The sequence below is a fragment of the Diachasmimorpha longicaudata genome, chromosome 9 (assembly GCF_034640455.1).
Source record: "Diachasmimorpha longicaudata isolate KC_UGA_2023 chromosome 9, iyDiaLong2, whole genome shotgun sequence".
Taxonomy (NCBI): Eukaryota; Metazoa; Arthropoda; class Insecta; order Hymenoptera; family Braconidae; genus Diachasmimorpha; species Diachasmimorpha longicaudata.
In genome coordinates this window covers 3,495,702-3,516,818 of record NC_087233.1, presented here as the reverse complement: position 1 = coordinate 3,516,818, position 21,117 = coordinate 3,495,702, and the positions used below count along the sequence as shown (strand labels likewise).

The 21,117-nt window shown below is 34.5% G+C and overlaps 1 protein-coding gene across 20 annotated transcripts in view; it reads left to right on the top strand.

Annotated features, from left to right (window-relative positions):
• The window catches only part of Mmd (mind-meld), a 55,855-nt gene extending 34,942 nt beyond the window's left edge, over positions 1 to 20,913 (top strand). For 2 of the 20 annotated variants that reach the window (XM_064127429.1, XM_064127427.1), the window contains 23 exons: positions 878 to 1,026; positions 1,536 to 1,592; positions 1,892 to 1,971; positions 2,232 to 2,301; positions 2,780 to 2,926; positions 3,496 to 3,702; positions 3,984 to 4,058; positions 4,170 to 4,342; positions 4,705 to 4,874; positions 5,634 to 5,797; positions 5,890 to 6,054; positions 6,137 to 6,441; positions 6,509 to 6,628; positions 6,710 to 6,791; positions 6,878 to 6,973; positions 7,097 to 7,265; positions 10,530 to 10,668; positions 14,165 to 14,317; positions 15,205 to 15,273; positions 16,276 to 16,424; positions 16,642 to 17,086; positions 18,932 to 19,135; positions 20,130 to 20,913. In XM_064127429.1, the coding sequence (XP_063983499.1) occupies positions 878 to 1,026; positions 1,536 to 1,592; positions 1,892 to 1,971; positions 2,232 to 2,301; positions 2,780 to 2,926; positions 3,496 to 3,702; positions 3,984 to 4,058; positions 4,170 to 4,342; positions 4,705 to 4,874; positions 5,634 to 5,797; positions 5,890 to 6,054; positions 6,137 to 6,441; positions 6,509 to 6,628; positions 6,710 to 6,791; positions 6,878 to 6,973; positions 7,097 to 7,265; positions 10,530 to 10,668; positions 14,165 to 14,317; positions 15,205 to 15,273; positions 16,276 to 16,424; positions 16,642 to 17,086; positions 18,932 to 19,135; positions 20,130 to 20,610 (3,869 nt within the window). In that variant the 3' untranslated portion in view covers positions 20,611 to 20,913. Of the gene's footprint in view, positions 1 to 877; positions 1,027 to 1,535; positions 1,593 to 1,891; positions 1,972 to 2,231; positions 2,302 to 2,779; positions 2,927 to 3,495; positions 3,703 to 3,983; positions 4,059 to 4,169; positions 4,343 to 4,704; positions 4,875 to 5,633; positions 5,798 to 5,889; positions 6,055 to 6,136; positions 6,442 to 6,508; positions 6,629 to 6,709; positions 6,792 to 6,877; positions 6,974 to 7,096; positions 7,266 to 8,226; positions 8,333 to 10,529; positions 10,669 to 14,164; positions 14,318 to 15,204; positions 15,274 to 16,275; positions 16,425 to 16,641; positions 17,087 to 18,931; positions 19,136 to 20,129 lie in introns of all 20 variants that reach the window. The other 18 variants (XM_064127443.1, XM_064127442.1, XM_064127438.1 and 15 more) reach the window with 18 other exon arrangements.
• The last annotated feature ends 204 nt before the right edge of the window (positions 20,914 to 21,117 follow it).

The following is a 21,117-nucleotide window of genomic DNA, read 5'->3' as shown; positions in this document are numbered from 1 at the left end:
ACATATTTTCCATTGCCACTAATCTTAATTATGTAAATTTACAATTTTTTTCTAATTATTCCTCGACGACAAAACAGCCAATTGATTTAATTACTTTTGGCTACATTCAACGATATGACTTCTAGACCCAAATAATTTTTATGTGAAAAACTATCGCGACATTAACTTTAAAAAAATTCTAATCCACGAGGCTCTTTTTGAAACTGAAAAGTTGACCGAATTTCAAAAATTTCTGTCTCAATTTTAAAACGAACAATTCCAAACAAAAAGTGATACTTTTATAGTTATTCTTCGGTACTGTTTACCGTTAAAATTAAAACAAAAACTGTCGAGTAAATATATTACACGTCACCCTTAAGGACAGTCTCTGTAAAAAATTAATTCGCTGTAAAATCGCCGAGATTGAACTACTATTTTTTGACAGTATAAAGTCACATTTGATAGATAGCATTGTTTACCAACAGCTAAACTATAACTATCTATTTTCTATTGTAAATATTCTCAATTAAATTTATGAATCTTCAGTAATTATTCCATGAAAACAAAACAGTCAATTGATTTAATTATTTTTGGCTATATTCAACGATGCAACTTCTACCTCCAACAATTTTAACGAGAAAACCTATCGAATGATTAACTTTTAATAAATTCTAATCCACAAGGCTCTCATTAAACCTAAAAAATCACCAAAATTTTAAAAATTTCTGTCTCAATTTTCAAAGGGACAATTTCAAACAGAAAATGATACTCTGGCAACTACTTTTCGAAACTATTTGACAGAAATTTGACCGAAAACTCGATTAAATATTTTACACGACAACAACCTTAATAATTTAGTCTCTCATTTTCATTATTATTATGAAATAATAATTTCTAGGCGAGGTTGAACGACTGTTGCGAGAGTATCGTCAGAATCAGGAGTTAGTACGCGATATTGGTGCTCACAATTACCAGATTATTTATCCGGTGCAGTTGCGGCACCACGAGAAAATGGGGATATCCACGAGAGAGGCAGGCTTTCCGAAGGTGAGAGCACTTGTGCGAAAACGACAAGAATAAATATGGCGAGAACCGCGTCATTTTCAATCGTCAATAATTTCAGAAAAAAGACTGAAAAATTCGCTATTTTTTCTGTTGACACAAATCAAAAAGTTCAAGGAAATTTACCAGAAAAAAAATGACAAACAATTAATAAAATCAAAATTAATTAGTTTTGATTAAAAAATCTGGAAAAATAAAAACATGGAAACTCTAACAATCATTTAAAAATTATAACAATTGTCGTACGTCTAAAAATTTAATTTTCACAGGTTTTTTCAAATTTCATTTTCTTCTTGATTTGGAATATTTATCTTCAGGATTTTTTAAAACGAGACAACTTCAGAAGTTATTTAATTTGATGAGAAAATATTGACGATTGAAGAAGTACTAAATATTAAATATTAAAATATTCAAAATTTTCTTGAAGAAATATTCTATAAACAGTATTTATATTAGTAAATATATTTGAAGTATATGTTTGTTTAAATAAACAGTATCCACAGAGAAGTGGCTACTCGGACAGCTATCAAAATGCGAGAGGAAGATCGAGAGTGAGTATTTCTTCCAAAAATAATCCCCAACCTGTCAATTCGTTAAAAATTCCATCAAAAATAATATTTAATGTCTACAGTCATTATCAAACTTCAACCCGTCATTAAAAATTTATTCCCCAATTTATTATCATAATAAAACAATTTTTTTAAACATGCGCAATCAATTCAAAAATTAAATTAAACTGCCCAAATCCGAGAATCCAACTGCACCTGTCCTTTCACAATAAAAAAATTATTCCCACCCCCCACCCCCTGATTTATTATAATTACTCAATTGTCCCTCTTTCCATTCACAGGCCGGGAAACACTTTCACCGTACATCCCTCTTGATCAAAGCCTTCAACCACAAATTCCGCCTAGACTTAGAATTAAATACGTAAGTACAACTGTCATTAAAAAAAAATTAATTTCCGAACAAGAAATTTAAAAACTCTTGAAACGCGTCATTGACCCCTGAAAAAAATGGCCCCAATTCATTCTCCACACATTAATTCAACATTATTTTATCTCCCACCAAAAAATCTGAAACAGATACATCACCATTTATCCGATACTATCCATCACTCACTGGAAAACTTCTCGAAAGATAATGATCCATTGTTGGAAATCTCTTCACCATCTTTTCTCATATTTCAGACAACTTTTAGCACCGAATCTCATGCAAAAGGACTTTTTGAGTCACGATGCTGAGCAGGTATCCAAGCAGGTAATAAATTAGTCCCTCATTCACCCAGAAAATTAATTATTTTTATCGAAATATTGACTATCGAGAATTATTTGTTTTCATAATCATATTTACTCAATTTATCCATTGCCAATATTCCCTAATTAATTGTGAATAATTAAATAATTATTTATTATTAATAACTAATGAATTAGAGCTCGGACTTTTTAATTAATTAAATTAAAAAATGATTCATTGAAATAATTCAATTAATTTAATAAAATGAGAGAAAAATCAATTTGTCAGAAATTACTCATTTTTTGGAGAGAAAAAGTTCCATAAAGTTCTAAATATTCATAATTGTTTAAATAAATATAATACACGTCTGATAATTTATCAACTGAAGAAATAAAGAATTCTTGGAAGCAAACATTTGGGGAAAAAAACATTTTCTCTCAGTGAATTATTTTCTTTTTGAATTTCCCGTGAAAGCTCTCTTTACAAATTTTCTCCCCTTCAGGAAATTGAACATTGCTATTATCACGGCACTGTGAGAGATTACCCAGGTGCTAGTGCGGCATTTCACACGTGCAACGGCGTAAGCGGTGTCATTCATCTTGGCAACGAGACCTTCGTCATTCAGCCGTTCTACGGTGGTGACTTGTCGGTCAGTTAAAACTGTTCAAAAATATCACTCATCCCTGAACCCAATGCGAAACTGAAAAAAATTTTCTATAAAAAGTGTAGTAAAATTATTGGAAAAATTCACAAGCCCTTCGTTACAAAAAAAAAATTGTCAAAGTAAAATTTATCGAGATTTCTGATTAAATTAAATCTTAATGCCAGGAAAAATTCTGAGCAGCTCAGCCAGTAAAGGGCTTAAAGTGGATTTTTCCTTTTCTAATTTTTTCTCATTTTTTTTCTCATTTTTCTAATTTTCTAATTTTTTTTTCTTCCCCAAAAATTATGTTAATTTTCGTCAACTCAGATGGATTTTTTTTCTGGTCACCATTGGTCCCGGGCCGGAGTCATAATTTTTCTTAAAACTGATTCCCTGTGCAGAGAAAAAAATAATAAATAATTTTAACAAATTCTATTCTCTGAAAATAAAATGTGGTTTCGCGTTTGATGTCTTCCGACGAGAAAAATGAAGGACAAAAAAGCACATCGAGGCTGTGAAACAGCAAATGAAGGAGGTTATCGTAAATCAATCTATATGCATACCCTCTCCTTTAGCAGAGACATCCTCACGTTATATTTGAGGCTCGAACAAAAGCGAACAAAGGCTGCGGCATCGCCAGTAATATTGAACGTCGTCTTACGAAGAACCGACGACAGAAGCATGTACTCGGCCTATCTGAGACAATTGGTGATCGATACAAGCGAGACGTACGTGAGGCAACAAAATACATCGAAACTGCCATGGTCATCGACAAAGCTATGGTAATTTCACATTCATTAATCACCTAAAAATAAATCCGACATAATTTTTCGTCTTCGATTTTTGTTAACAATTTTTTCCAACCGATTATTCTTCTCCAATAATTTTTCAAATCCTATAAAAACTACCAACAATCGGAAATCAAGTGAAAATGTTGATTATTTTGTTTGTCTCGGTCCCAAAAAAAATATTCTATGAAAAATAAAATTATTAATCGATGGAATTAAATTGCTGTAGCCCTCATCGTCCCATAATTAACTCGATTTTCATCCTGATCTAACAGTTTGATAAGAGAAATGGTAGTAGCAGAGCAGAAGTAGTCCACGATGCCATCCAAGTCGCCAATATAGCAGATTTGGTGAGACGTTATTTAATTTATCAAAAAAAAAAAATTAGGAAATATTTCTCGAAAGCTGACAATTTTCCTAATTTTTCTCATATTTAATTCGATAATTTTCCTGTCCACTAGTACTTCCGTACGTTAAACACAAGGGTATCAGTAGTATACATCGAGACATGGTCAGGCGGCAATCAGGCGCAAATAGAATCAGGAATGGAGATAAATCGTGCAATACAAAATTTCAACGATTACATCGTTCGAAAAATGTATAAATCCACCCAGGACACGATTCAAATGCTGACGTACGTATTTATTTAATTCACCAAACTATTATTTTTCATGGAAATCAATTTGCCATCGGAAAGGGAAACGAAAAGGGAAACGCTAAAGGACAAATAGAAAAATAAAATGAAGACAAATATGAGAGGAAGAAGATCAGAAATGTCTAGAGTTGTTGTGGGGAGACTAGAAGCAGCTGTCGAGTTGTTTCCCCTCTTTAACTCGAGCGAGAGGAAATGGCGTCCCCTTGACAAATATCACCTCCTATTTTTATTTTCACCAAGTGTTACTATTTTTATTCACCTATTAACAGGCGTTATTTTTTTCCTTTACTTTTCCCCATGTTGGGGTGGAAAATAATGTGACATTTTTTTTTTTTCGTCAGGGGTGAGACATTTCAGGGTGGTGAGTCTGGTGTTGCTGCTCATGCCACTGTTTGCAGTCCAAAATCAGTGGGTATTAGTGTAGATTTGAATACTTATGAGCCACATTTACTTGCTGGTACAATGGCTCACATGATCGGCCACAATATTGGAATGCAGCACGACGACGGAAGTGAGTGAATTTAGAGTATTTTCATTTTTCACATTCGAATGGATATTTTGATGATTCGCTTCAATTTTTTTTAATAAATTAAATTGGGTGATGAGAGACGGTATGACCTCACGGTTTTAATTCTTTGTGCCCTCATGTGAGATGAAAAACGGGCCCAGTGGCGGCAGTAGAGGCCCAACACTCGGCCAACCATGGGTTAACACTAGCTCAGTCCGACAACAAAAAATATTTCCACGACCGGTTTTTGTTTACGACATTAACGCTTTTTTAAGGAAATGGAGCCATTATAATTTCTAAAATTTTCCCAAAATGAATTATCACTTCCTATTTAATTGAAGAGAAGACAAACAAATCCATTAAAAAAACGGTTGAATAAAAAAAATAAATAAAAATATTGCGATGAAAACCGTCAATTGATTCAGAAATGAAAAACTCAGTTGAAAAATATATTCAATTGAATATCGTTGTACAATTTTTTAAATTTTCTCGAAATGAATATTCGCTCCCTATTTAATTGAAGAGAAGACAAACAAATCCATTAACAAAACGGTTGAATAAAAAATAAAATAAAAATATTGCGATGAAAATGGTCAATTGATTCAGAAATGAAAAACTCAGTTGAAAAATACATTCAATTGAACATCGTTGAATAATAAATAAAATATTACGTAAAACAAACATTCGAAAGTATATGAAAATTTAATGACATGCGATTCGCTAAACATCTTCCATTTATTATGATCTGTTCACTAAAAATAGGAGAAAATTGCTACTGTCGTGATTGGCACGGGTGTATCATGGCCCAGTCGATAGTAGGTGCTGACAATGTTCAGCCCTACAAATTCTCGGAGTGCAGCAAAGCCGATTATGAGGAGGCTTTGAAAGCAGCACACGGTATTTGTCTGTTTAACAAGCCAAACGAGGTGAGAATATACTTGTTGATTTATCACTGTCAAGTCCTTATTTGTACCCAGAGAATGTCCCGAGGATTCACTTAAAATTACTGAATTTCCAGTTGGAGACTAGATTATGCGGTAACAGGGTCATTGATGCCGATGAAGAATGTGATTGTGGTACACTCGATGATTGTCCCGATATCGATCCCTGTTGTGATCCAATAACTTGCAAGCTCAAGGCCGAAGCCGAGTGTGCATCAGGTCCGTGCTGCAACGAGTGCAAAGTAAGAATTTAATGTTCCATTTAATTTATAATGAATAATTAACGAAGGCACTTCATACCGGATGTTTTTCACCACCAAACAGTTGCTCCCGAGGGGCTCGATTTGCCGTGAATCATCAAACGAATGTGATTTGCCTGAAGTTTGCACTGGTGAGAGTGGTCAATGTCCGGTTGATCTCTACAAGAAGAATGGAAAGCCCTGCGCCAACAACGAGAGCTTCTGCTTCAGCGGTTTTTGTCCTGATCTCAATGTCCAATGTACCCAAGTCTGGGGGGATCAGGGAAAGGCCGGGGATATGCAGTGCTTCGAGCAATTTAACTCCAAGGGCTCGATAAATGGACACTGCGGTACAGATTCAGCTGGTCATTTCGTTAAATGCGAGTCTGGGTGGGTATCACACGTCCAGCACTTTTTCCTTGAAAAGCGTCTGATTCATTTTTTTTTCTTGTTGAAGAAATGTACGATGTGGTTCTCTTCAATGTCAAGACGGAAGTGAACAGCCGGTGATCGATGGTATGGACCCATCTTGGTCCAGAACCATCATATCAATCAGGGGAAAGGAGTACGAGTGCAAGTCAGTTTATCTTCTAATTTTTTTCCCATCAGTCTGTTATCCTTTCAATATTGACATTACTCATATTTTTCTCCCTTGCAGAGCTACCAGTGGTAAAGTGGAAGGTAAAGATCTTCCAGGAATGGGATTAGTTCACGATGGTACATCTTGCGGTGATAATTTGGTACTTAAATATTTTCATGTTTAAAAATATCTCGAAAAAATTACGAAGAACAATTTCTCTGATAAATTTATATTCTTTCACTGCAGATATGCGTCAATCAAACATGCACCAATGTATTTCCATACATAGACCAAGGAAAATGTCCAAGTAATCAGCACGACTTGGAATGCTCAGGAAACGGGGTAAGATAATAATCTGATGCATTATCATGTCATTCCGTCCGTCAGCCTCGAAATCCATTCAAACATAAGACAAATGTATTTGCAATTGTAAATTTAACTTGAAAAACCACGTGATGGTACCAGGTGTGCACAAATGTGAACAAATGTCACTGCGAGCCCGGTTGGAGTGGTCCTGACTGTTCAATACAGAGTTACATACCAACACCAAAACCAACAACAACAAGCACTGAAGCACCAGCTGGTAAACCAACTGAATCAGCAAATAAACACCAGAAGAAAGAGACCCCCTACGGTAAGTGTCAACTTTTTCCCTTAATTTACCCCTAGACAATTGAATATCTAGTGAAATTAACGAAATACAGAATGATTCTTCTAGCTGGCCAAGTGCTAACATCATCAACACCCCTGATGATCATTTATTATTTAAAAAAACTACCACATTAGGTATAAAATGGAGAAAGTAATGTGAGGGAGGAGCGAAGTGTCGAGTCTATAGTGAATGAATCGATAAAAAAATTGTGATAACAATTCGTAAAAATATTTGTGGAGAGTCTGGAGGGTGTTGGTGGTATTCTACTACTCTAGGACTCTCTAGTTCTCTCTCCCCCTTAAAAGCTTCCCCAGGAAATCAATTCCTTCGTTTATCCAAATTGACACAGCGTCGCAATCAAGATATACTACCGAGATATCCGGTATATCGTTTCGTTATTTCAAATAAATTTCGTAGAGAATTGAATTTTTTTTTTATTCATAAACACACTCATTACTCCGATGGATCTTTACTGTTTACCATTACGAAATTGATTCTCCTCGTGAATCAGGCGTCAGGATTATGGATTTAATTATTGAATTCGTAATTTTGGGGAAAAACCTGGCACTTCTCCCTCAGCTCCAGGCACTTCTCCGATGATAAACGTCTGTTTAATGAAATTAATATATGATTAATCCTGTTATTGTTGAACAACGGGCGCTTGAGTATTCTTAGGGCCATACTATCAGCTGTGCACATAGATTAATGTTAAATATAATAAATAAACATGATTTTTTTACGCGTATAACGTAAGCCAGGTGGTGTAGCAGTGGCTGGTGATTGTTCCAACGACATATTAATCAATAATAAATATATAAATTATTATTAATAAATACAAGTTGTCCAGCCGAGGAGTGGACATCCGTTGGGGATTAACTGATGAGAATAAACACAACTTAGAAATCAATTTCGGTAAAAAAAACTAGGATTGATATGTTTTCAGAGGAGAACAGCCCGCAGAGTCTTAGTCGAATGGCAATGGTATTAATCCTGCTGAGTGTCGTGAAAGGGGTCTTCATTTGTTTTGCACTAATGGCTCTTTGCTACAGGTACAGTAGCAAATAATAAGAAAGAGAAAAGTAATTATGACTGGAAAAATTACGTACGATCTTCACTCGATCTCCACCCAATCACTCAAAATTATTTTCAATGTTTCGGTTAATGAATTATTATTTTTTAAATAATACAATCGAGGGAAACGTGCGTAGTTTTTTCTTTTGTAATTAAGTGAAAGCAACGCCTGTCGTCGTCGTCGTCGTCGTCAAGTAATATCGTGCCTAGCTGGATGATGAAGGAGGCATCGCACGCGGCCAACACGTTTTTTTTACATATACAATTGCCCTCGTTTATTCAATTTAATTAACAATTTGCAACTCCATGGAAAAATTTATCTAGAAATATGTGAGTTGGGTCGATTTACTTTCTTTTAATTCGTGAAAAATGTATAAACTAATATCGGAGGGATATATTTTATATATTTTTTGCCATGTGAGGTGGGCCAGTTGAATATGCTTTTTAGGGAAAGTAAGGGAAAATGAAAAATATTTTTTTTGCCCTTTACAAAGTACCGGAAAATCTATTCATTGAAAATTACGTGAATTGTCCCGTAATTATTTCCGCTGTAGAAATTTAATTTCATTTATTCGGTTCTATGAGGAAAATTAACAGGTGAAAAATAGTGAGGTCTATGTCGTGTCCTCTTATGAATTATAATATAATTAATATATATATTATATTATAATATAGTATAAATTTTTCCCTGTGAGTATATAACATAAAAGTGATTTATTGTTCTCCACGACTACCAAAAAAACAGCAAATTATTAATTGAATTATACGTATTGTCGTATATTTAATTAGCGTATTTGATGTTTATTTCTGATCTACCGAATCCCATTCTCTTCTCTCAATTATGGTCTATCGTTGTACTATTGTTTATTCTACAGAAAAATATTTTTTTACTACTAAAACATTTGAAAGAGTAAAAAATAGAAAATCACTCGGTACATCTTCGTATCGAGGATTTTTTTGGGGGATGAAAATAAATCATAAACCGCTTTAACTCGGTGAATCGTGAAAGAGGATCGACTATTGACAGTGTAAACATCTGCAAAAATATTTTTTACTCTACTCTATTTGCATTTTCTTTGTCGATTTTTGTGTACGATAGGGCCTGGACAAATCTGTATACAGTACCGGGGAATTTGTCATCGACTTTGAATATCACAAGATCGAAAATTGACGGAAAAAAGTGAAATAAAAAGTCATTTTGAATAGTAGAGATACGACTTGAAATCACGTCAGTAGAAAATTAACCGATCGATCTCACCTGGCCCATGTCACCATTCTTCAACTATCCTTCTTCATTTCTGTGACCCTTTCCACCCACATTTTTCACGTCTTTTCACATCCAGGGAGATCGATCGGTGGAGAAATATTTTTTTTCTAACAAAGTTGAACGAAAAAAAAATTCCAATGGAATCTCACTCTTTCCATTAAATCAGTATTTAATTTTAATGGATCTTTTAATTTATCATTCATACGTTTATTTGTCTATATGGAACCTAACATGGTGGTCACGCGAATGTGCCAGCTGCTTGTATGCCCTTAATCATAAATCTCACTGACAGAATTTGACACCCAAAATGTACCATAAACGAAAAAAAAAATGGGAAAAAAACTTGTCATCAAATTTTTGATCTGTCATTCTCTTGAATGTTTCCCTCTCATCAATTCGTCGACTTCAATCCCCATTAATGAAGCGCCATTCACCCCCGATGATTAACCTCAGTGGCGAATTAATAACTAATCACTGAATAACGGCCCATTAGTCACTCAAATTTCCGAAAAATGGAATTTCCGAGAGTTCAAAATTGATTAAAAAATTCCTCCAATTGCCAAAGAATACTCCAGATGCCGAAGGCTATTATCTAGACATAAGGATTCCCCCCTTAACTCCCTCAACCCCTTCAATTTAAAATTAAAAAAATTGTGACAATATGAGATTATAAAAAAATCTTGATGGTCGTGTATAAATGTGCTGATATTGGCTTCTCTGTTTTCTGTCTGTTTCTGTCTGTCACTGCCATCTCTGTCTGTCTGCATGCTGTGGGACGCTCGGATGAAAAAACTAATAATATACATACGTACTAAAACCACCCCCTCAACCCCGATGGACAATAAAATTTGAAACGGTGAAAAAAAAATTTCTAAAAATATTGCACTCAACATTATTTATTAAATCAGAGAACTACCACGGCTCTAACACAGTATTTTTAGTTGGTATGCTCATGTCGGTGGTAGGGGGTGTTTTCGTAGTATTTGCTCTGATGGCTCTCTGCTACAGGTCAGTCGTAGTACATAAAAACTTCTCCCTCTGTCTCAGGTTAGTGTGCAGATACATACACGTAGAACTTTCTTTCTATATCCTCATGTATAATTTCAAATATCATTTTATTTACCATTAATTTCTTCCTATTATTTGTCCCAACTATAATATATATTTCTTTTCAATTTAAGTGTATATGTATATATATTTATATACGAACTGTACGTTACATGTCATCTCATCAATATATTAATTTGCTCGAATGACAATTATCAATGATTTTAGTCAGGTTCAAAGCGTCATTTACGGGTCCATAAAATATTACATGTGGTACATATTTATTGGGTTTTTTTTCTCCCCGTTAATCGTGATTGTGATTATTCGCAAATAACATTGTGCCTGCACTCTGACAGAATTTTAAAAAATTTAATAAATCACTTGAAACACGTGATAGCACATATATGCGTATACTCTAATCGCTCACTATTCGCTTGCGCTTTTATCCTCATTTATAAATAATTTATTATTTCAATGCCACTTGCTCAAGTATCGCGATAAATTATCATCGATTGTTTAACAATTGTTTGAGTAATTGAGAATTTAATCCCGAATTTGGAGGTTTTTTTACATTTTTTTTGCTCAGTAAACGATCAAAACTACAAAAAACAATTTAAAATTGAATTTAAGCAATTGATAATTAAATTATGAGGATTGTTAAACAATGAAGACTCAAATTATAATTGACATTGCTAAATTATTGCTAATTGAGTATTCCTCAACCCCTGAATATTTTTTGAACGAGTTTAGAATTTTTTTTTGTAGAAAAATCCGTAAAAAATTTAATCGCCAATTTGGAAAAATCCGTTAATTAAATGTTTAAAAAAATCAAGATTGTAGGGGTTGAATGAGTATCTTGTTATCGATGTAAATCGAAAGTAATGAAATTCAGTGGCCAAATAGCCACTGTTTGAGGCTTTATTTCAAGTGTTAACAATTTTGCGGTTGTATTAACGAATTATTAATTTTCATGTTTACCGAGGGCGCCATTTTGCGGCCTCATTTGCTATCCACACTGGCCGTGATACGTGTAAATTAATTGACACTTGAATTATCAAATTTTGAATTACAATTTCACCGAATAACAGCCAATTGTCACCGAGTGATGATCCCCATACGTTTGTACATTGCTCATTATTCAAAATATAGCGCATACTTTCACCGTAAATATGAATAATCCAAGATGTTTTCATGGCTCTCCGCATAGCAATCATTCTCATGCTTTTGCAAAAAAAAAAAACCAAACCAAAACAAAACTATCGTTATTCCCCTGGAATGGAATCGTCTTTTGATAATGAGGTGAATATGATTTTTCCTCTCGTTTATTTTTCATGTTTTTGTTTAATTATCTCGCTGGTGAGTGGAGAAGACAAAAAAAAAATTGTGAGAGGCACTCTATCTGGACCAAGAGAGCGCAAGCGCATATCGGAGCCATGAGAAGCCGCAAAAATAAGAGCAGCATGACGCAAAACGGGGTAAAATCGATGCAGCCGTGACGGAATTTTTGCACGGTTCTCCTGCAAAAAAAAAAAAAAGTATAATTTTTTGAGAGAATGAAAAAAATTACTTGAAAAAAAATTCAACGCATTCGAAGTAATTAAATCTCTCACGAGAATTTTCTTTCATGAATTAAAACATCCCCTCCTCAGTACTCCCTCTATTTCCATTAATTTTTTTCCATATCCTTTGTGAATCACAGGGTGTAAGTCACGAAGGTTACTGAAAACTTTTTTGACAAGCTTCAACAAGCTTCCGACTTAAAAAATTATCCCATCAATCTACACGCCAACTTAACGACTTTTATCCGGTCTCACTTCCCTTTTGCCACTCGTCAAGTTGTAAAATGCTCAGGAGGTCTTGGTTGTAACCCCACCTCCACCAGACTCATCCAAAAGTTACTGCACTATTCATTCTCTCTCGAAGAACATCCCCATCCCCCTCACCCCTAGCCCGTTCCACCAACCGTCCAATAATCTCGTCACGGCTAACGATGTCAGCAGTCAAAAGTCACATAATTAGAAAGGCAAACAGTGATTTTCCGACTGGCGATATGATAAAATTATTTTACCCAAGAAAAATACTGAATCCTCAACTTTAACTGATTATCTGGTAGTAAAAAATATTTCTTAACGCAAGGGGAATTAGTAAATCAATTGATTATTCAGCAATGATTAACGTACACTGACGAGAAAAAATTAACACTTTAGTATTCCCTCAAAAAAAAAAAAAAAAAAACTCAAGGGATTTTTATGGGATATTTCACTCGCGTCAGTTGTGATGTTCTAGATAATGACTATTTTAACCTCCACTAGTAATTAACATTTGAATAAATTACAAGAAAGTTGAAAAAAAAATTGGGAAAAATTTTTTTTTCCCAAAAAATTGGGAAAATTTGTTTTCTTCATAAAAAATAAATAATTGTTAGTGGAATTCACGTGAGATCATCTGCAGTCGTCGAAATTGGAGACTAATCAATTAATTAATAAACGAAACTCCTCTACAAAATTTCTTTAAAAAAATAACCGAATAATATCTAATTAATTCCCGTAATTTATATACAATTAATCGTACATGAGATACCACAAACAATTCAAGACAAATAAATTCCAAACTCGAGATCCAGAAAAATTTTTTTCTCTACCAGATTACCAGTGTCATTCTCACGCCACAATTTCCAATAATAAAAAAAATTTTCTCGCCAGCAATTAATTCCACCAAGACCGAAAACCACAGACTGTACCATCAACTACTCAAATATTTCTCTGTTTAATTTATTCCTATTCGATTTGGTTGACGGGTGCTGCGGGGAGAACCGAAGGGAGAAAGTCCAAAAGTGATTGCGTTAAAAGCGAAAATGCAGTGAAAAGGAAAAAAAAAACCGCAAATCACAAACGAGTGACTAAAAAAAAATCGAGGCCAGCTGCGGGTGTACCATTTGACTGGTTGAATGTTTATGCCAGGAGAGAAATAAAATTACATTAAAAAAAAAAAGAGAGAGCGAGAGAGAGAGAGAGAGAAAATTCGCATGCAACAAGCCGTGATTAGATGGTAGCCCCGATAGCTAAAGTGCCATGAATCCGACCGTGCATAGAAAATCTCAGCATTTTATTTATAAATTTTTTTTTTTCTCAATTTCATTGATTCGACGTATCTGAGAATCGTCGAGTCTGCCATCCAATTTGTCCGCCTCGAGTTAAAAAAAAAAAAAATGACCCGAGTAACGACTGTAGTTGAATTGATTTCCAATGCTTTCACGTAGACTCGAGACGCGACAATATAAAGCCCCCAATGCACTCTGATAAATATTATAAATTAATTTATTTATCCATTAATTTACATAACAGTTGTTATCCTTAGCGTGCATGCGCTTCGTTGTCCCATGCGTTTTTTACATATTTTTTTTAACTGCATTATGATACCAAAAGTAATACTAAGACTATTATCGATAATAACGAATGGTTTAATTTTAATGATTACTCAATGAAATATCCCGCAGACGAAAGAGTACAACAATCCAGAAATGCGATCCACCGTACCAGAGAAATCCAAAACCAAAAACATATACAACAATACCGGCAAATCATCCACCTGAGAGTGCTGCACTGGATGGCAACAAGATATTGGCATTTGACAGTATGGCTCCGTATAGGTGAGAATATATTTTTTTTTCAATCATTATCGTAGGAAAATAATGAGGATAAATTGACAATTTGACCAATTGATTGATGGAGGATTTGAGAATAAAGAGCCCTCTCCATTTTTGTAAATTGTATACAATTTTTCCTTTCTCCATTTGTTGGATCTTGAAGTCTCTAGAAAATTTTGGAAGTCAAATTCAATTTTTTTTTTTCAGTACAATGTTTTTGCTTCATATTTTTTTTCAAATAAAATTTGATGATTCTTTCCATTTTTATAAGTTGAATAAAATTTTTTCTGTCATGTTCAATTCTCTAAAAAATTGTAGACTTCAAATTCAATTATTATGTCTGTCGATAGTACTTTTCTTTGTGTGAATTGATTTACAATAAAAATAAATATCCCTCTACAGTTTTATAAATTGTACACAATTTTTCTTCTCGTCTGAACATCTAGAAAATTCTGTAATACAAATTGAAACATTTTCCTGTCTATCATTTTTTTATCTCAATTTTTTCATAAATATGAAGATCCCTCTCTATTTTTATAAATTATCTCAATTTTCCTTCTCTCTATTTCTTTCGTCTTGACTTTTCCGTAAAATCCAGAAATTCAACTTTCAATATTTTTCCTCCACGATTTATCATTCGAATTTTTCTATTCATTTAAAATCCTTCGGACTCTTTCCTGCTGATTCTTGAATTTTTGAGAACATGAATAAAATCCTTTCCAAGCAAAACTAGAGAAAAGAAAAATATGAGAATCCCAAAGCTTTCATTCGCAACTCTCTGAACAAAAATAAATAACCGTAACAATAATTAATTTATCCTCATCGTTTTTACGTGCACTTTATCGTCAAAACGAGGGGGAAAAAACTCATAATGTTTTAATGCTGCCTAGTTCTGATGCCCAACGCGTGCTGTTTCAATCCCAGAATAACGTCGGAACTCCGGATGGGCCACGTCTGAAGTAAGTCACGTTTATAGAGTCTTCCAAAGATAAATACAAGTAGAAAGGAAATTTACCAATTTCTTTCATTCCCCGTTTTTCCAAAGAGACAAACCAACGGTTAAAAAAAAAAATGTTAAAAACAAGTGGGAGCCACTGCGTTTAATTATTCATCGTTCCGCCCCAGGAAAAACCAACAAGAGCTCTGTACACTTTCTTTAAACTTCTCAGCGCTAAAAAAGAGAATTTCTAAAAAAATATTTAGGCTAAAGTACACCGAACAAAAATTTCTAAGGAACATTCTGGTACTAGGACGCGAAAAGAGGCGCAAAATATTGGCCAAAAAAAAAATTTCAATGCAAGCACTGGAATTATTAATAACTCAAATATAATTTTTTCCTGAAATTCGACGAAAATTTTATCCATAAAATTTTGAGTTTCGAGAATCGATGGTTTTTTAATCGATTTATGAAAAAAGGCATCGACACTATCAATATCTAAAAAGTTTGTCACGCTTAATCATTGGCTCAGCCGTCTGAGGCAGTTAATTTCAATTTAAAACTCACTTAATTACGAAAAATTCAATGATAATTTTTATAATAACAGCGCGCGTTCGGTGCCGCATTAAAAATTTAATTCAAGAAGTTCTCTAGGATTTTATTACAAAATCCTGTAAAAACTTTGATAGACTTTTTATAGAAAATCTTTTCTCATATATAACAACGAAATTGAGGGCTAGAATGTACCACATAAATATCATAATCTAACCCCAATCTCCCTTGATCTCTAAAAATTCGGCATAAAAACGTATGTCCAACCGTAAAATCCCATTAATTCGTCATCTGAAAAGTAGAGCAATTTTCCACACTAAAATTAACGAAGCCCTCCCCCCCAGGCTAATTGGCCATTTATTTATTACCGTACCTCACACTGACAACTACCCCCAAGAAAAAATTCTCCCTCCCCCACCTCCTCTCTCTAATCAAAATGAAATTTCCCACCTTTCACACGATAATTTTTCAGGGATCACAAATCACAACCGAAGAGGCTGGGTATGGAGGACGAGGATGGAGGTACGGGAGCCGAGGATGTTGTCTCTTTCATTGATCTCCCACCGAACAGTCTGACAAAGTTGCCTGAGAAGGGAATTTTAAAGAAACATGGTGGTTACGGTATTGTAATACCAGAATAGTCTGTAGTTGAAAAGAAAAATCAAGCGATCGAACCAACAATTTTCCTCTCTCTTGACTTTAAAAAAAAAATCCCAAAAAAAAAAAACGATTTAAGAATTTTCCAAAAGATTCATTCATCACGGATCTGCCTAAGGAGCAGTAAACTGCAAATAAATAAATAAATTAATCTGTAATAAATTTTTTCAATGAACAACAGCAGGTCTCGAGGACGGACGAATGGTGGAGATGCAGCGAACCCTGAACAGTCTGAATGGTTATCACGGTGAACTGATGCAAGCACTGAGAACAGCAGCAAGACATCACGGTATGTCACGTGTACCATCGGGTTCTGGTAATATTATGGATGACGAAACACTGACAAAATCATTGGCAGAGTGTAAATATCCAGATTCATACCGTAAAGTATCGATTGACAATGGACAAGACAACATTGATAATCAAGATGACGATGACGAGGATGATGTACCACCAACATGTGGCCCAATACGTATACGTACACTTGAGGATATAATACGTCAACTTGAGGTACATTCAGCACGTCACAATAGTCCCAGTGGATCCGAGGACATGAGGATATCGGAGGGTGAGGGTGAACGACACTACAGAATGGATTCTTCAGTATGCAGTGAATCCTCACAGGGGTAAGTTCAATTTATCATACAAATATAACAATTTAAATTTCAACGATGTTGAAATTATCAACAATTTGAATTTTTAAGAACGTATATTTTATAAATATCTATATATATCTATATTATCTTGGCAGTTTTGGCCGCCTGGCTTTGGCCCTTGTATGAAACGGCTTATGTATGACGATTAAAAAAACAAATTTTATTATTAGTTGTCAACGCTTTGATGCTATTACTACTATATTATTCACTATTACTCATTATATATTTTATTGTTGAGTGGAATAATTTCGAACCACTCGGTTATGTCGAATTTCATTGAGGTACAATATATAAACGCTTTTTAGACAATTTTTAGTTTATTTACGTGAGATATGCGTTAATTGTTAACACTCGGGTCCCCCCACCCTACCGGTTTTAGCAACGTGTGCGCTTAATCCATTGACGGCCATTAACGCAAAAAAAAATTGAATCGTCCGGGTCTTTGATGTACCTGTAGTTGGACGTGGATACGAAGTTTTTTTTTCTCCTGGAAGTCTTTGTGCGCCTGGAAATTGTCAAGAAAATCATCGACATTCTCAGAAATTTTTTAAAAATTTTTGGAAATCAGTGGAATTTGTTTACAAATTTCTAGAATTTTTTGCGAAATTTTTAGATAGTTCTAAGAATTTTATAGAATTTCTATGAATTTTCTCTGACATTCTAGAGAGTTTCTAAATTTTCTGGAACTTCCTAGAGAATTCTTGGGTTTTTCATGAATTTAGGAGGAATCTCCTGTCTTGTGAAATATCTAGGAATTTCTCAGGTCGGTATGGATTTTCTAGACAGTCCCTAAATTCCCCTGAAACTTCTAGGAATCCTCTGAGCTCTTCCGAAATTCCAGAGAACTGGAGTTTCGATAAGATTTTGAATAAATCCTAGATTTTCCCCCAAACTTCTAGTCCCCGAAGTTCTCCAAACCTTCTAGAAAATTCCCTCAACTCTTTCAACGTTTCTGGGAACTTCAGGATCCCCGCAAGATTCCTAGGAAATCCTAAAATTCCATAAAAATAACTAGAAAGTTTCTGAACTTCTCCAAAAACTTTTGGAAGTTCCTCTAACTCTCTCAGAACGACTGCTAACTCATAGAATTCCGCCAAATTTCCTAGGAAATCTTGAAATTTCCCATAACTTCTAGAAATTCCCTGAGCTTTCTCAACATTTGTTGGGAAATTTGTTCAGGGACTTCCCATAATTCTCTCAAGATTCCTAAGAAATTCTGGAATTTTCTAAAAATGGCTGGAAAGTCCCTAAATTTCCCATAAACTCCAAAAAAATTCCCTGCCCTCTGTCCACCCATCTGAAAAATTCTGGAACTCCCTCAAAATCCCCCAAAATCTCCCAAAAAATCCCAAAACTTCCCCAAAAATTCTGAAAAATCCTTGAATCCCCTTAACCCCTCCCCAACCTTCTGCAAATCCCTGAATTTCCCCCCAGCTCCTAAAATCCCCTCTGACTTCCCCGAAAATTCCCAAATGCTCCAGTCCCCCTGAACCTCCACAAAATATTTTCGAACGTCCACCCTACACACGTATCCACGTCAAAATTGACAGCGCTCAATCGAACCCTCCCCTCACCCGAAATAACTCAATCCCCCATTGAACTTATTTCACCTCCAAATAATCAATCACCTCTACATTATCCCCTACACTAAAAACCTAAAAATGACAAAATTGGAAAATCGAACCAGTACAAATCTTCCAAAAATCAAAATCTATAAAAACCAAAAATTCCTAATGCCATGTACGTCAATGGGTTAATGGAGATTGATGCTGACAAAAGGGAAAACGAAATTATGAATATAATCCTCCTGCGTAGAAGCAGAAGGTGCAGCCGCGTTCGCGACGATGATCCTAGACTTGTCTATGGTAGATATCGTCAGCCTGCATCGCGAAGCCCGTACGGCACACATCAGCATACCCATCAGCATTCACATCAAATGCACGAGGAGGAGGGAATCTATGAAACTGCCGATCCTGACAGAGGCTCAAACACTAGGGGTGAAACACCCGATAGCGAAAGGTATCGGTCGTCAATTATCAATCCAAAAAGCACACGATGAAAAAATGACATCATAAACAGAAGCAGATTTTTTACGAAAAAAAAAAAAACAAATTTTTAAATCAAATCTTCTGCTGTTAAATAAAATCTCCCCCGCCCTTCCCCCAAGTCAACATAAATAAAATAATAATAATAATTCAAGCCACTGGGAAGCAATGGCCAGTGATCCCAGAGGCTTGGAGATATCATAGCGGAGGCTTTAGAAAATTTATAATAATTTTGCTGTTGAAGGTAAAGCGAAAGATTTTCAAAGTTTTCTATAACCCGACTAACAAACGTCGGACCTTGCATACCACATGTCCTCGAAAATAATTGAAAGCTCTTTAAAAAAATGGAATGAACAATTTTAGTTCAGTGATGTCAGTTTTGTATTTTCCTTTTGCATTCAATTATTCACGAGTAACATGTCTAGCCGATGATAAATAAATATTGGAACGAAAAAACAAGATTGTTTTGAATGGAAAAAAAATATTGAAGGCGATTGTATTTTTAATACATCTGCCACTGTACGTGGATACGTCCAAGGTCGTTTATTGTTTCAAATATTCTAGAAACGTTTGGAATTCCCTCGAATTGTCTAAACATTTGTATAATTCCAAAAGATGGCGGAGCTGCATAAGCATTTATTATTTACCGAGGGAAACCACAGACATATCCACGTGACAAAGAATAAAAACTTGTGAAGAAAAAATCACATCGGAAAATATTTCAATAAAAATTACCAATATTTTCTCATTATGAAAATTTCAACGGAACTGAAATGAAATTTATCCGGAATATTCTGTAACTTTTATCTCTTCAAATTGATTTTGCAATTGATAATTACCATAATTTTCATTGAATATTTTCTCAGTGAGAAAAAATGTCTCTGGGCATGCTTGCAATTTTTTTTTAGACGTCCGTGTTAAAAATAAAAATCCATCGGGGGCTTGGTCATAGTCTTGTTATTTTCTAGTGATGCATTTATTCAAGCTCAACAACCATTAGCCCGGTGGACGAGTGAGGAGAGGATAGAGCGTCGACCACCCCAGCAGCCACCACCAATATCTTCATCAATGGCATTACCATCAACAGCAGTAACAACTGATAAAAATCAAGAATTAATAAATCATCAACAACTGCCGGATGATAAACTGCCATTAAACAAATGTGGCTACTATCCATTTTCATTTACCACTGACAATGGTCATGATAATGATACTAAGATCATCAAAAATGCTCAATCCCAACAACAATTAAAATTAATATGCCCCGAATTACGTGGTATCGATGTGAATCACACGCCTAATAATAAAAAATGCCCACTAGACGATAACAATAGTCTAGATTGTAACATAAATAATGGTAATCCAAATGAATTAAATACAAACAACACTAGTGATAATGAAAATACTGCCCTACTAACCCCTACGCATTTTCCTGAGTACAAGCATTGATAATTATTAAATCGATGACAGATAGTGTCCACATGACGAATGGATTCAAAAATCATTATTACTAACTCGATTCAACAAGAGCATCATGAGAAATAAAAAAAACATGATTAAGGATGAAAAACAATACTAACATAGTGGTGTGATTTAATCTCGAACTCGCATTTTATACTGAATAGTGTAAATAACGATTTGAAAGAAAAATAATGAAAAAAAGACCTACAATTGCGACAGCAGGTATTTAAAATTATAATGAACTAAAAATAATCTATATGAAATGTTTATTAATAAACATTAGGAAAATTATTGACTCCGTGGATTTTTTATTGCACCCCCATCCCCAATACGATAACAATTTTATGGTAAATTATTTTTTAATGAAAAATGTGGGAGTTATTGAATTTTTTAGCTCAATTACTCATTTGGAGTTGTTCATTTGTCACTTTTATTATTTTCATGGAAGACTCGAATGAGAAATAATTCATTTAATTGATTATTGATTTCATTGGT